This window comes from Myotis daubentonii, chromosome 6 (genome assembly GCF_963259705.1).
Source record: "Myotis daubentonii chromosome 6, mMyoDau2.1, whole genome shotgun sequence".
In the NCBI taxonomy this organism is placed as follows: Eukaryota; Metazoa; Chordata; class Mammalia; order Chiroptera; family Vespertilionidae; genus Myotis; species Myotis daubentonii.
Genome location: NC_081845.1, coordinates 64,660,390 through 64,677,106, shown reverse-complemented (window position 1 = coordinate 64,677,106; position 16,717 = coordinate 64,660,390). Strand labels below are relative to the sequence as shown.

The 16,717-nt window shown below is 40.3% G+C and overlaps 1 protein-coding gene across 2 annotated transcripts in view; it reads left to right on the top strand.

Annotated features, from left to right (window-relative positions):
* KCNQ5 (potassium voltage-gated channel subfamily Q member 5) overlaps nt 1–16,717 on the top strand; it is a 529,981-nt gene that overhangs the window by 448,061 nt on the left and 65,203 nt on the right. The window contains exons 9-10 of one of the 2 annotated variants that reach the window (XM_059701182.1): nt 3,577–3,603; nt 12,110–12,330. In XM_059701182.1, coding sequence (XP_059557165.1) covers nt 3,577–3,603; nt 12,110–12,330 — 248 coding nt within the window. The remainder of the gene's footprint in view (nt 1–3,576; nt 3,604–12,109; nt 12,331–16,717) is intronic. The other variant, XM_059701183.1, reaches the window with a different exon arrangement.

The following is a 16,717-nucleotide window of genomic DNA, read 5'->3' as shown; positions in this document are numbered from 1 at the left end:
AATGGTTGTTTAAACTCCATCCATCACCTGACCCCAAACAGGGAGTGCTTTGAGATCAATATATCTTTGCACATTGAAGTTCCTCAAAGTCATTTCTCATTTAGGTCCCCTTGGCTCTCCAGCTTTTACCTGCAGATCAAACTAACATTAGTAGCAAAATAAGAGAAGAGTTGGAATCCTAATAGGATTACAGTTTACAGTGAAGCAATGGGACCAAACAAATTAAAATTTGGAATTAGCATTCAGAATTTTAAAGTAATATTACTTACATTCACATTTCATTGGCCAAAGCAAAACTCCAAGAGGACAGGGAGTGCAGTCCTACCACGTGCCTGGAAAGAGAGGAGAACTAGAAAAGTTATGAACAGTCCTGATGGTTACGACAGTGAAGTTTAATTTTCAAAAACGATCTTTAGTCCTGGAATCCTGGACTCCAGTTCCACTGGCAGAGCACATATTAAATCATAATCACCATCTAATTAAAGAACGCTTCATTGAAATAACCAAAGTACGTAAGTCAAGGGAAAGGCTTTCTGTGAGTCACCCAGCTTGGTTACAGCGGTCAGTTCCTCAGATTGTTCAAACATTATCAAATTGCTTATCTGAGCTAGGATTTTAGAGCGTCAGCCATTTCCCTTCATAATCCAACGAAACCTTCATCCTAGTGGCGTCGTAGGATTCAAGGCAACTAACTACTATGACCCGGAAACTTCTTTCTTACTGATGTGAGAGAGAAATGGGCTCAGGAAACCGTCATGAGGTGTTCCCTGGAACTGAAGTCTCAAAAGGACATTTGTGATGCAGCAGAATACACACTGTAGAGGGCAGCAGATCCACCAGTTACTGATGGGATCTGCTGTATGGCTTCCCTGTCCTGCCCTGGGCTTCAGTGTTCCCATCCACAAAGTGAAGGGCAAGAGCTGGGCAAGATAACTTCCGAGCTCTCATGGGACATGTCTCCTAAAAGTTGGTATCAGAACTCTGCCAGCACCTGTGACAGAGATAGTCAGAGAACGCCAGGATTTTAAAAGGGATGGGACCTTAGCAAGGACAGAAGCATGGATGCCGTTGAGTGAATGTGTGGATGAGAATCCTCTTCATTTAGATCTTAAAATGTAGTCATATGCCCTTTATTGAGTACTGGACTCTTTCAAAGTTGTAGTAGGGAAGAAAAAATGAATATAACTCTTATGCTGTCTGTTTCTTGGGGGTATGAATCAAAACTGGGAATTACATAAAAATTGTATTTCTTTTCTTCATAAATGCATAAGAGGAAGGCCTGCAGAGAAACCAAAAGACGGTTCTCAGGTGACCGAAGAGAGTGGCCTGTCAGCACATGTGATTGATTGGCTTTCCCCTTCCACAGTTTTTGGAAGAAAACTCATTCTGAAGCCTAGAAAAACGTTACTAATGAGTCAGACTCTTCCAATGCATAAACTTATTTTACTCACATAATTTCTCTCTTCTCCTTTGATATTTTTCCTGTTTTAAGTGGGGACAGGGTAGAGGAGAATTTATGCGAACACCTGCATTTATTCTGTGCCACTGTGACTATCAACCACCTCTCACTCCCCGTCCCTGCACTCCCTCACTCACCCCGGAGACTCAGCCCCATTTACTGAATAACAGGGATTTGTCCAGAATGACACCGCAGTCACTGGCCAAGTTCATGGGATCCCGGGTGTACTAACATCCCTCCCACCAGCCGTGCTTCGTTGTTCTAAACTGTAGTGGCTCTTAATCTTTGTTGTTGTCATTTTTCTTTGTTAAATTGCTGAGAATGGGATGGTAATTGTGGACTCTTTCCCAAGAAACATGTTTACTGCATAAAAAATTAAAACTTTGCCTACAATTTTAATGTAGTTATAAACTCCCTGAAGCCAAGTTCAGAATCTCTGTTTCAGAAAGCAAACCTGCTTTAATCAAGTGTGTGGGTTTGTGAGGTAAATAATTTACAGTGACTTCGAGGGATATTTTTACATTTATAAAACCAAGTGTCTTATGAGCACAAAGTGATATGTAGTAAGAAACAAACCAAAACTTCTTTCTATGTAAATAGGAACATTTAATCCATAACATTTAGGGCTTAAAAACTTCCCAAGGGAGAGATCATTCATTCATGCATGCATTCATTCAACAAGGATTCATTGAGTACCTATTATGTGCAAGGCACTGTTCCAGGCACTAGGAATGCAGCAGTGAAAGAGAAAAACAAAAACAAACCGGTTAGAATCTCGGACCTTGGGGAATATAGTATACTCAAGGGTTGCTGGGAAGAGACAATAAAAATAAATAAGTAAAATATTTACTAGATCAGAGGGTGGTGAGTGCTAAAGAGAAAAGTAGAATAGGGAAGGAATTTAAGAAGCATTAGGGGCTGCAGTTTTAAATAGGTGGCCAGCAAAGTGATCATATTACCAATAGCATTATCATCATCTTCATCATCATCATTAAAAAACCAACCATGCTCTTGTTCCCCACAGTTTAGAGATACAATGGGATGCATTGACTCCACCACCTCTTCTGAGGAGTAATATAGGAGAGAGGAGTGAGAACCGTGTCGGGGAGAGAGGGGTGGGGTGAGGGGCATGCCACACCCACTCAAACCTGCCAAGGACACACCAGCAATTTCTTACTCTCCTCTCTGGTCTGGCTTGTCTCTTACATTTCCTTTAAGGTTTCCACAATTGCTACTTTAAATTTTTGTTTATAACAAAAGGATTCATAAAGGGAACATATTTTTCTTGATTTTCTTCTTGAAGGGAATGTAGGCTATGCAAAGGGTGAAACATGGGTAAACGTATTATTTTAGGGAATGAGTCACATATTTTATGAAGCTATAGGGGATTATCAAGCACACAGATGCCCAGCGGTATCTTAAGAAGTCAGAATTTAGATATTATCTAATCCAATGCCTTCAATTTATTCATAAGAAAATCAAGACCCATAGGAAAGTGAGGTGTCCACCCAAGGACAACGGGTCATTTGCACCATGTTGTATAGACCTGGGTTTGCTAAATTCGGTAATTAAGAACACTACCCAACACTAGGCTGGAAGAGTTCTAACAGATTCCTCTGTGCCTACTAGGCTCCAAAGGAATTCGTACTTTATACAATAGGAAAGCAGCGTCTGCCTCAACAAAGTGACTGAGGTACATAAGCCACACATTCATGAATCCAGATTAAGAACCCAAATGTCTGTCTAAAGCTCGAGGACTGCAGCTACAGCGTGGCCAGCACTGCTTTAAGAGTCTCTGCTAAAGCTGATCAGATCAGAACCACTTTTCTTTAGCCATGAATAACTCTGGCTGCGGAAGCGCCCATAGCTTTTCATTACATGTAGGCAGTATTGTTGTTGCTAAGTAGATGCTATGCTATCTCTGGTCTGTGCCACAAAGAATATATGTTAAAAAGCTAGATACATTTATTATTTTTAAAATGGCTTCCGTGGATCTTGCTTGAAATGAATTACTTAAGGTACTTATGTCCCCCAACCCCCAATTGGGCCATTGTCAAGTGCTGTAAATGTATTCACCAGTTTATCATCATTTCTCTTCTGTCCACACGCACCTGAAGGAAAGAACAAGGGGAAGCATCAAGCAGGTTTGTGATCTTTTCTGCCGCATGTTTGTTTATAAATCTGTGCCTAACAGGTGTTTTAAATGTGTCTCATGTGAGTAAAATCGATCCACAAATGCAGAGTGATTAAAAGTGGCCTTTCCCAGGATTGCCTGCAGAGGTTGCGGTGTTATCGATTCCCCCCTCCCCTTGGGAGCATAAGTGCCTTTCCCTAACCCACTCACTGCTTTTCACAATCTGCAGAGCGTGCAACATTCGGGGGGGAAATAATCATTATAGTCTTTGGTTCTTCCTTGCTACCATTTTCCCAGACAGAAGTCTCACCCAAGCATTTCAACCCCAAGAAGCAGTATAAGATACATTCCCTTCATCAGGGTCCTTCTTTTAGAGTGAGACATTGGGCTTGGTTGGTTGTTTTGTGGGGTTTTTCATTTTTTGGGAAAAGGAACACTGTGTACAGGAGGTGAGAACGGTCTCTGTGCGGCATCTCCAGCTCACTGAGTGCTGAGGTTTACTTAGGTGACCTGGTTCAAAAGAAGAGCCCCCACTCCCATCCTTTAAAAGGAAGATAACCCTCCCAGAAACTTAACCAAATAATTTAGGGTCATTCTTTTATGCCTTAGAAGGGCATGCTTCATCAAACAGCAGAGATTTAGACCTAGAGGGAATAGGACGTGAAGGGCATCATTTTAATTGGTATTAGTGAGTACCAGCAAGGGCCCCGAGGATCTGGGTCTGGGAGCAAAGCCCTGGAGGACAGAGCCAGGTGATGGCGTGAGATGTAGCAGAGGCAGGACCAGCAGGAGAACCCCAGGTGCCTGGGAGGGAAGAAGGGACACAAGTCTTTTTTTCCGTTATTGCCACTTGCTTCAGTAATGAGGCCACAAAGGCGTCTCCTGCCCAGAGTTAGCCCCCAGGTGGGGGTCAGTGCGGGTCCAGGAATTGTTCCTTTAGCTTCATTATTCGAACGGCATTAATCATAATATACTTACTGGACTGTATACAGCACTGAAACTAGTGTTGAAAGTTCACTTGGGGTGATGAGGTTCTGCATTAGATCAACGAGATTCACAAATCAAATCACAAATGGGTTCATTTATGATGGCAATAGATGTGGCAGGTACGCCTACACAGGGGAGGCCACTAAAGACCCTTCTCTTATTCAGTAGGAATAGAGTTAGAGCAGACTCCGCCATCCTTGTGCTGTGACAAATTTACTTGAAAAAAAGTTACACAGAATTAAACATTGTAAGCTGTTTAGTATCTTTGGTGGTATTTTAAAAAGCTTTCCTTGTCTCACGAGTTAGCCATTTACAAATTATCTCAAAGAGTGATTTGTCTCCAAATGCTAAGGTCAGATACCATCTTTGGCACAAACCTGATAGCCACCTGAGAGTAAGGTCACCTGTCTTGGTTTCATTCTCCAAAACAGAGCTGTTGGCACCTAAAGGGGGAGTTTGCAACCTCTGTGGCAGTCCTAAGTGAGGGGTCACCTTGGGCTCACATGATAATATCGCTCTTGTTCCAAATGTTAGTAAGGCAGAAAGCAGAGACAGGGTTAAAAGGTAACTATCGCACATCTTCATTGTGATGGCACACTAGCCTGGAGAAACACATTTATATGAAAGTTCCAGCACACTTATTCCATTAAATTACTCAGAATTGTTGTGTGTGTTTTTAATTAACTATTGAGCTTCAGCCCCTCAGTCAAAAAATGAACTTCGTAGTCAGCTGTCAAAAAATCTGCCAACCAAGCTTTTTCAACTTCATGATGCTCATATGTACCTGAAACATTAAAATTTTTTCTGCATACTCGTGTCTGAGATTATCAAAGGTAACTCACTTGAGGATCTAAATATATACAGAACAACTGAGCTAAGTTATTGACACAGAAAATCACACACAGGGAGTTCTTGCTTCTCTGTGGTCATTGGACATTTGGCAAAACCACCTTGAAACACGCCATGCGTGTGTTACTATTTAGCATGCATGCCTTACTTACTGTTCAGACACTTAGGTATTCTATCTGCCAAACATATATCATATCACCCTGTGTAAAGTTCTGACAGAGAATGTGCTTAGTCAATAATTCTTGGATAGTGTAATAAAATGTCCCTGATCTCAAGTAGTTTATGCAAAAAGAGAAAACAGCAACAAAAATGGGGGGAAAGGAGAAACATAAAGAGAGAATAACTGAAAAACATTTCAATAATCTGAAGGGAAGAAGCTGAAGCTCCCTTTTTACTATCACCTTAGCTTTCACCTTGGCAATGAAATTTATAACATTGCATAATAAATGTAGAAAGACTATTGTAATAACAATGGCAACAGTACCATCTTAGGAAATAACAAATTGGTCCTTTCTCAACCAAAATATGCACAAAGGAAAATGCATTTATAATGAGAATTCTCCCTCAGCAGAAAGCAGATCTGGGTCCAGAATATTGTTGATTAATGCTTGGCCCACTTTTAATTGGAATGATGAATACAGCCCACATGGAGAGCACTTGACAGATTGGGGCTATTGGGTTATTGATGGTGATTCAGATAAGCAAAATAAATACCCTTTAGCCAACTCGCCAGGTATCTCAGAGCCTGTGATCCCCTAAATCCTTCCTCCTGGTGTTTCATTGTGTTAAGAACTGGGAATAACCCAAGTGTAGATGAGTTCAATACAGCAAGCAGTAGCCCTCTCCTGGTGCCTGGCACTCACTCCCTCCGGAAGAGAAGGCCACATTGTAGACAGGGCTGTCCTACACACAGAGAGATTTCCTCTCTGCAGAATGGATTAAGGATCATACTGAGTGAACTAGGTTCCCTGCTCTGGACTATTCTTCTTAAAGATATTTTGTCTTTCCACACTGAGGTCAGGGTATGTTCAAAAAAATTCATCTACAATGACTGAGGCCACTAAGAAAGACATCCAGTTCTGACATGGCTTAGTATTGTTTGTGACAGATCCAAAATTTTCTTTAATAATACTATCAGTCTCAAGAAGAGCTCAACTGAACAACAGTGAAAATAATATTTCTTTGACTCTCTTTGGTAGAGGGTCAAGTACGAATTACTGTTAGTCTCAACTGAGCCTGCTCTGTTCTTCCTCTACTGAGACCATAAATACAACTTCTTTAACGTTAATTAATTATTTATTTGTTTTCCTCTGTCTTCCCACTAAAAGAGTTCTAATCTCATATGTGGTAGTGAATGTGCTTATTAATTTTATTCTGATTAATCATTCCATTCAGTAATTCTTCCAACTCACTTTTTAAACTGGGCAGTTTTTCTTTGTTTGGGTATAAATTATCACTTTCAGAGAATAGAATTGGCCTGTAAACCCATCGAGCCAGATTAAGCCATTATTCTCACCTTGAGGTTTTATGTCCTCATCCCTCCCTCCTTGACAAGGTCAGTTAGCCATCAAGTAGTTGGTGAATTAGCCAGCACGATGGTACAAGCAGGCTTTTACTTCTTCCTACCTGTTAAGTTTTTATTGCTACAAGAATAAATCACACCATCAGAGGTTCAGGGATCATTTATAAAGCTGTGTGCCTCTGTTTACCCTGTCTCCTTCTCAACCATTGTTGAATATGTGCTTCGGAGTTCAGCTGCCTTGCTTGCAGTTTCTAAGGGATTAACAGAACTCTGACAGACTTCTTAGTAGACTACCTAGAGTTGCTATAACAGGTAGTTGTGAGACTGTTATAAAGATGCATCGTCTTAAAAGTTAAAGCATAAATGATATTATTTTATTACATTACAAGACTGTGTTGCAATCCGCTGAGTGCCTTGTCCAAATGGCTCCTCCATGGCTGGCTTTATTAGGCATGGAGGAAATGTGTGGCTCTTAGGAAAGAATTCTAGAACACTGATGCAAAAACTATGTTATATTTCTTCCGCATTTATTTTCCATTATTTACACCTCCTTCTTCTGTCTGCAATGAATGATCTGCATGTGTTGTTAAATGCAGTAAGACTAGGCTTTTTTCCCAGGATAGCCAACTTGTGCCCTTATTGGCAAAATGTTAGATTGTTTCAAATTTTTTTTTCAAAGTGGTCTCTTCTGTTCACATTTATTTATAGAGGGGGAAAAACACATCATAAGACTTAAAATAAAAAACTTTTTTCTAACAAACTAGCAACCTAGAATCCTTTCTTCTGTCATTTTGAACAGGTATTCTACCTGACATTGGTTACCTGTATTAACTATAACTGCAGGTGTTTCATACAAATCCAGAACTTATTTTTTTTTTATTTCAAAGCAATTAATGTTACCAACTTCCTGTAAATATTTTTTATAGCTCTGAAATATCTTGTTCCTCAATTATTTATACTATGTTGCACTGCTATTAATTATAAGGGTTGCTGTATTCTAAAATATTTATATTCTTATTTTCATATGTATCATATGCTAACACAGAGATTATCATCATTTCTAATGCCTCTATCAAAGCTAATTATTTCATTCTAACCATTAAGAGCACTAGATATATTTTGAGCAGCACAATGAAACTGCATAGTACTTACTGCTTAAATACGCTGTATTATTATATCTGAAAAAGCAATATAAACACATGACTTTATTTTTCAAAATGGAAAATAAAATCCCTCAGCACGTTCCTGGTGGTAAAATGCTTAATAATGTGCTACTCTATTTCCCTCACTCCTAGTCAGTTCTGTAGTAATAAGCAGAAGCTCTTCAGAATGTACACCACACGGAAGCAGAGGTACCCAGCATCCCAGCTATTGACATGAGACTTGAGAATGCCAGCTAACCTCAGGTGCATGACCAGGTTTCAGCGCCATCCTACTTGAGCCCTGTCTGAGACTCACTCTTTCTAAGGACTTCTCGACTGGGGTTTTCAACCCGCTTGTAATTTTCCTTTTTGCCTGTTGCCTGCTTTGATACTCTCGACCCTTGGGACACATTTGTCCTATTGGCAGGTCCCGCACAGTACTGGCAGTCATCCCCTTGGCGCCTCCTTGTGGTGGAACAACTGCTGAGCTGCTGCACGCACTGGATTGTTAATGGCTCACTTGCCATATTGTGCCTGAGGCGAGCATTTGTAGAATGCTTATCTTATGAAGGGCTAAAACCCTAATTAAATATAACAATAACTACAGCATTCTAAGTCCAAGAGGATTACTGTGGGTTTACAGTGATGCCACACCATTCTCTGGCAGGAAATACCCACTAGTAGACTGCATGCTAGGCCGTTTGAGTAAATTGTACATCTGGTTCCTAGAGAGGGAAGCATTCCCTTGCAGAGCAGTTGTACAGGCTCCCCTGGGTATAGTCTTCAGCTGGGAATGTGAGACTGCATACTCAGATCCTGCCGTCAATGGCCACAGCGACCCGTTAGTTACTTTCTCCAAAGAGTGACCTCTTTGTTGTTGCCCTGGGGATAATCCTTGGCATTCTTCCAAAAAAACAATGTTACATAAATCTTCCTTTATATAAAATCATGTTTATTGATCAACACACACACACACACACACACACACACACACACACACAACAGGGAAATAATGAAAACTTCAATGGGCCAGTGAAGAACCTATATTTTTTCATCAATGTGTGTTTTCAATAATGGCTACCTAATCTGTTTAATAGCCATCTAATCATGATGCTCTGTTGATTTCCAAAGAGGAAATGAAGTAGGAAAACTAATAAAACAAATGTTGCCTGGTTTAAAAGTTCTGGATTAGGATCTTATTCGTAACTTTCATACAATTATGTCAAAAGAGAGAGTGAAAATATTGCATTTTTTTCTAATTTCGTGTGTTTAATATGTTTCTAATATGTTGAGTTCACTTTAAAAGAGTTCTTGAGAATTTTTTAAATAGTAGACATGGGCAAATATTCATGTAATTTAGAAGGACAGAAGGCAAAATGGTACCTAGAACTCATTTATATCAACTTTAAGTGTTTTAAATGCTATTAAGATTCAGAGAATAATATTTTCACTTTCCATTTATTCTTAGAGATAATATCAAAATACTTCAAAGGAGCAATTTTTAAAATATTTTCATGGAAACAATTGTTTTTATATATTTTGCTATTGTAAATGAGCCACAGTGGATTTGATACTTATTTGGGGTATTTGTTACTTTTTTTAGTAATTGAGATTTTTTTAAAGGAAAAATTAGATTCTATATCAAATGTTTTTGTGATATATTTATTAGTTTTCTGTTCATTTAACTGACCTAGGAAAAAGATATATCTTGAAAGTTTGAAAAAAATAATTTTATATTAACTAAAATGCAACCTTCTGTAGTAATTAGGATCAGTTTGTTCCAGAAAAGGTAATCGATTAGATCAAGTATAGTGAGAACACTTGTAATGATAGCCATGTCCACTTAAGCCACTCATTAATCTAAATCAAGGTGCAGAGGTAAACATATGTTCCTGAACCAGATCATCATAAATTTCAATGATGGAACAGATGTGCTAACACTAAAAAGAGATTTGAAATTTTTACCCCCCCAAAAAATTTAAAAAGCTTGAGAAGAGTAGTTAGTCATTTTGGGCACTATCCCTTGAAGGATTTGTTGAAATAATTTGAAGGCTGTAGAGTACATGTAGATCCTAGCCTGAGAATAAAAAGATGCAGTTTTATGATGTTATTGTTGCTGTTATTTAATGTAATCTACCATTTAATCACACACTTATCAAGTACAGAAAAAGCCGATGACTGATGGGATTGTTTTAAAGAACTCTTGAACCCACCTGACCCCATCACAAAACTGCCCAGCCTGTTCTTTGCATGTGCCTTCAGCTAGTTGTGCTGGATTTAGCTACGTCTGCGTTTCTGAGGAGAGCTGTCAGTTGCATGGTCAATTGTTATTGTTCCCAGGACTTTCTGATCACCATAGTTCATTATTTGATTTGTTTTCATGTAAACACACATAAAACGTGGTGTCTTTTTAGAATATCATTTGTTAAGCAACTAGGCATGGAAAAATAAATGTTACTGTTTCTTGTTAGCTGCAAAACACATATCCACTAAACACATTTGCTGTTGGCATGCTGCAGTTGGGGACAGTGGACGTTGCGGTAAGTGGAAAAGACCAGGCCTCCACTTCGTCTCAGATAATCCCTTTCCATGAGAACGCTGCTTCACGCCCCACAACCGCTGCGGGTCTCGGCAGCTCCGCGTAGCTGCTTCAGTGACTCCCCTCCAATCCAACACCCTTCATGTCTGCAGGCCCTGGAAAATCCTGGACCTCTTACCTGATAACGGTCACTTTCTAATAAATAACACAGCAGTTTCTAAATGAAACAAGAACACAAACAAAATAGGTACACAAAGCTTCTTGCAGTTCATTTGACTCCCACAGGAATCCCTTAGCCGGGTTGTTACTGTTGTCTCCGTGTGAGAGATGAGGACTCCAGGACCCAAGCCTCTCGGATTTCAGTCTGCCCTTCCCACCACATCACCCCACATCTCTTAATCAGGAAAACATGGAGATGCACTTGGATTTTTTTTTAAATAATGGTATTGAGTTCAGGGAGGAAGGGAGAGGGAGAGAGAGACAGAAACATCAATGACGAGAGAGAATCATTGATTGGCTGCCTTCTGCACGCCCTCCACTGGCAACCCAGGCATATGCCCTGACCAGGAATGGAACCATGACCTCCTGGTTCATAGGTCAACACTCAACCTCTGAGCCATGCCAGTCGGGCAGTACTTTGGATTTTATCATTGTTGTTAATGTTTCCTTTATCAATCCCCAACAGTTCAATCCTAGCTGGCATCTAAGAACTGAATACCTGAACAGATATAATTTACCAGTAGCTGCCACAGCAAATCAATAAACCTGTTTAAGAGCAGGAAATTGTGTTAGTGAACATGACGTCTCATTCTGTTCATCAGTCATCACATTCATTATATGTTGGGGCTGTTGTACCTTGTGTGGTTTCATCTCACAAGAATGAGTGTCAACATAAAAGAAGTGCGGTGTTGTGTTGGTATGTTTAATATTACGTATGCAGTGCTACCAACTGCTATGAGATTGCATGAATTTATGGATATCGTAATCTTGCCTGGAATATAAAATGCATGCAGAATGTAGATATATATATGTATATGTAACTGTCTCCCTGTTTTCCTGTAGAAATGTTTAGAAATTATAAAAAGAGATGCTCCCAAATAAAAAAGTAACTTTTTTTTTATCTCAAAAGTTGAGGTTAAAACTAAAATCTGTTTAAAAGTGATGACCAAACCAGCTCTTGGCTATTTCCAGTGTAATTAATTGTATACAAACTACTGCACTTGATCTTAGCTCTTTCTATGATGAATGCAGAAAGGGTGTGTATACCTGTAGCATGAGATTAATGTCAAATGAATGCCAACAGATTAAACAAAACTCAGATTTTCAATAGGAGGAAAATATATTTCTATGCTCCTACTTGCTAAAAACATTTTATTTACTGAAGTATATGACCATTTACCATTTCATCAAATTATTTACCCAAGTGGCATAGAAGAAACTGCTTGAAATGGAATAATCGTGCCTCTGTTGTCCACAGTCAGAAGCTAAGTTTTAAGGAGCGGGTGCGCATGGCTAGCCCAAGAGGCCAGAGTATTAAGAGCAGACAAGCCTCGATAGGTGACAGGAGGTCCCCGAGCACCGACATCACAGCCGAGGGCAGCCCCACCAAAGTGCAGAAGAGCTGGAGCTTCAACGACCGAACCCGCTTCCGGCCCTCGCTGCGCCTCAAAAGCTCTCAGCCCAAACCCATGGTAGACGGTAAGCGCTGCTTTTCCATAACCGTTTTCAATCTGATAGGCTACAGTGAGTGAGATTATGAAGTAATTCATTCTCCTCGGTACCACTTGGAGATAGAAGGAAACAACCTCCGGGAAAGAGTCGCTCGTTTGTTTTATTGGAAATTTAGTCCTTGCCTCGGGCAAATGTACGAAACCGACGTTTACTTTGGGAAGCAACTTTGGCAGCTAAATCTCAGTTTCAAAGAAATCCAACAAAATGTTGTTAATTCTGCACTCATACCTACAACACATTATCATTTATTAGACGAGGTCTGTACCAAGATCAACGTGACTGTCCTTTTGCTGTGTAGGTTATGTCTGACCAGCAGAGGCCCAGCCTCCAAAGCAGACTCTGTGACGGTCTGGAAACCCACTGAGAAGGGGAACAGCCCCTTTCCAGGCAACAGTGAAGGTGCTGTTCTCCCGTCTGCTGAGCTCCGTTCGTTACTAAATCAGAGGCCACCGCTTATCTTCCTTAGAAAGATCCCATTGAAAGTTTCTATCTAATGATAAGTGGCATTCAAGTCCTTCTCCCGAGGAATTAACCTATTTTATTTATCACACGACATGTCAGACATTTACTTGCCAGCACATTTTATCGAGTGCCACATAATTTTTGTGTTTATGAAAGAAAACATTTTCTTTTTCATTTAAGATTAGCTTGGCTTTCCTTTGAAGTGTGCCCCCTGGGATCTCTAATACTGGGCAAGGAACCAAAATCAAATGGCATCTTCCATTAATGCATGAAAACTGCGGAGGCTATCAGTCCTTCTCGTCTCATTCCCTAGCATAACCTGTATTTTCCCAGGCCCCGAAAGCCCGAGGGACAAAATTCACAGCCGGGGGCCATCTCAGTGACCTCAGGCTCCCTGCAGTGAAATCCTTCAAACCTCAGCCCATGGGTTCCTCCCAGCCCATTCATAGATCCTTGGGGACGAGAGTGAGCAACGTGAGTCCCTCTTCCCACTCCGTTCTCCACAATCCCATGGATGCCACGCCCTGCCAGGAGAAGCCTAGCAGCTGACCCGAGGCGGCCCCTCCTGGCGGGGCTTGCGGCTCCCATCCCAGCTGCAGGGTGCTGATCCTACCAGGCTTCCCGCCACCTGTCACTTCGCTAAGGTGGGAAATGTCCCTCCACCAGCCCCAGACACTCTTCCATCAGGGAGTGTGCTGAGGCCCTGGCAACACAGATTTTCAGTGTCCCCTGGTTTCCACACTCAACTCCCTAGGCATTTGGCTGAAAGCCCATGAACAGCTGAGTCAAGAGTTACCAGTTACAGGGCTTTATGTTGCTCTCAAAATAGGCTTTCTGAATATAAATGAATCTCTCATTTCTGGAAGGCAATTTGGCAACATATATCAAAAGCCTTTACATATGCCTAAGCTTGGACACACCCTACCCACCAATTCCACTTCTAGGATATAGTTGATGCACTGAAATGATATCAGACATTAGAAGTGATGCTATAAATTCAAAATTATTGACATGGAAAGATGATCACAAAAAGTAAATGATTCCATTTTCGTGTGTGTGTGTGTGTAAATTTAAGTATTTATAGTAAAGTCTGGAAAAATTGGCAATATATGAAGTTACCTCTAAGTGGTGCAATCATAGTTATATTTTATTTCTTCATTTTGTTCACCTGTATTTCCACCAAACCCCTCTCCTTATGTTGATGTTCCCCCCCAAGTGGAAGGAACACCAGCTCTATTAGTGGAAGATCAGCGTTCTTGAATGTAGACACGGAATGTCTAATGAGGTTTAACAGTTCCTAGAACAAATAGAGCTGTCCTATTAGGCTTTACGGCTGCTGTAACAAAGTACCACAGACGAGATGGCTTAAACAAAAGCAGTGTATTTTTCCCCTTCTGCAGGCTACAAGTCTGACCCCCTTGGCTTATAGATGGCCACCTCCTCTGTGTCTTCACTTTATCTTCCCTCTATGTCCAGATTTCCTCCTTTTATGTGGACACCAGTCCTATTGGATTAGGGATCATACAAATGCCCTCATTTTAACCTAATTATCTCTTTAAATATCCTATCTCCAAATAGGTTGGCATTCTGAGGTACTGGGGATTAGGATGCAACCTATGAATTTTGATGGGATACAATTCAGCCCATAACAGAGCCCCAATTCACCACATCACAGCATCCCAGGGAAAGCTGGGGTGTGCCTACATCTTCAGGCCTCGCCCTGGCTTCACGCTGTGCTGGAAGAATAAATTAGCCCTAATGGGTTCATACCCTTTGTGAATGTGGGCTTCAAAAAGCATTCGACTGTGTGCTGTGAGGTCCTTAGGGTGAGCTGAGCACATCTAAATATAAAATTTATAGAACCTGGATTCTGAATATGAAAAATGAATTTTACTTGTATGTTTGGCCAGAGGAAAAGCATTTTTCATGGACTCCAAGAGTCGGCACTATTCATCACAGTACTTTCAGTTATGGCAAAGATGTCTCAGAGTTTAGACAGACAGAAACAGAAGTCCTACTCTCTACCGGATCACAAATCGGAACGGCCTCGGCCATCCATTTTCTACGTCATCCCATACAAGTGCACTTCTGTTTCGTTAGAAAGGAGTTGCTTTCTCTGGTTGATGTCCTGCTCGATTGGCTCTGAGCTCCCCAAGTGACAGGAGGCCTGACCGCTGTTCTGTTCAAGTAGCTTTGTTGGCTGCCCACCTGGAAGAGATCATGACTTCTGACGCCTCATTGCATCCAACAGTCCAGAATCTTTACCTCTGCCTTAACTCAAAGTTAGGCCTTGGGGAAACAGAAGTTCTCTTTTTATTAAAAAAATAAAAATAAAAAACTAAAAAAAAAACCCTGAAGCAGCTTTCATTGAAGTGCACTTTACTCCTGAATTATGCATTTTTATTTATGGTGCCTGTCCAGGTTTTAAGTATTTCTAAAATCCACCTATTACTCATAGAAAATAATACATAACACTATTGCCAACCTCCAAATACAAGTTGGGGAAAAAGTAGGTTGACAGTTGTGCAGATAGAAAATAATACAATAGTTAATAAATAATAATCCAAGAATAAACTCTGTTTCACATACGCACAACTATAAACTTTCATTTACCCCACCCTGTATTTCAAATCTATATGCTCACTCGCTTCTTGGGTTCTCTTCTTCCACTTCTCTCTTTCCTTTACATATTGTAGGCATTTCATTGCCCATTAACAGCTCTGGCAGGGTGGATGCATAGCAGCAAGAATTATGGAAATTCAGGTTGACCTTTAAGTTAATAACTAAGTTACATTTGGAAAATAATGGGCCTGTAACTGAAAGATACTATAATAGGGAAAAAAAGAAATTTAGAGTTAATCTGTAAATGTTAATAATTCCTGTGAAATCTAAAACCCTTTACTGCAGCCCTGACCAGTTTGGCTCAGTGGATAGAGCATTGCCCTGCAGACTGAGGGGTCCTGGGTTCGATTCCGGTCAAGGGCGCATACCCAGGTTGTAGGCTCAGTCCCCAGTAGGGGGCATGCAGGAGGCAGCCGATCAATGATTCGCTCTCATCATTGATGTTTCTATCTCTCCCTCCCTCTCCCTTCCTCTCTGAAATCAATAAAAATATATTCTAAAAAATAAAAATAAAACCCTTTACTGCAGATGGTATTATTTTTATAATTTAATGGCTCTTACAAAAGGTTATTAAGTATCCCATGCTGCTTTTCTTTGCTATAAATATCTATGAAATTTATGTATTATACTTAAAAGGGCTACAATTGTCTCCTAATATTCCACATCCATATGTACCAGAGAAGTGGAAAATAATAGATGTTGAAGCCAGAAATTTACAAATGGCAAAAAGAAGTTCTGGCTTATGTGGCTCAGTTGGCTGGAGCATCGCCCTGTACACTGAAAGTTGCAGGTTCGATTCCAGGTCAGGGCACATACCCGGGTTGTGGGTTCTATCCCTGATCTGGGTGTGTATAGGAAGCAATGGATGGATGTTTCTCTTTCACATCCTTGTCTCTCTCTCTCTCTCTCTCTCTCTCTCTCTCTCTCTCTCTCTCTCTTTCTCTCTCTCTCTCTCTCTCAAATCAATTTAAAAAATAAAAAGACAAATGGCAAAAAGGAAGGAGTAAACTATAAAAGACTAGTGTGGTATTGCCATAGCAAATTTATTTTGATCAATATGATGTGAATAGTATTTTCAGTTTATAAATCCAATAATATGAGAGAGGACTGTTTCATTAGTTAATCAATAGTAGTTAAGCCCCTTCATATAATTTTTTAATTAGGTAGGAAATGACTATTTTAGATTCCACAGGTAAATGTGATCATGTAGCTTTTTCTTTCTGTGTCTGGCTTATTTCACTTAGCATAGTGTCCTCTAGGTTCATCCATG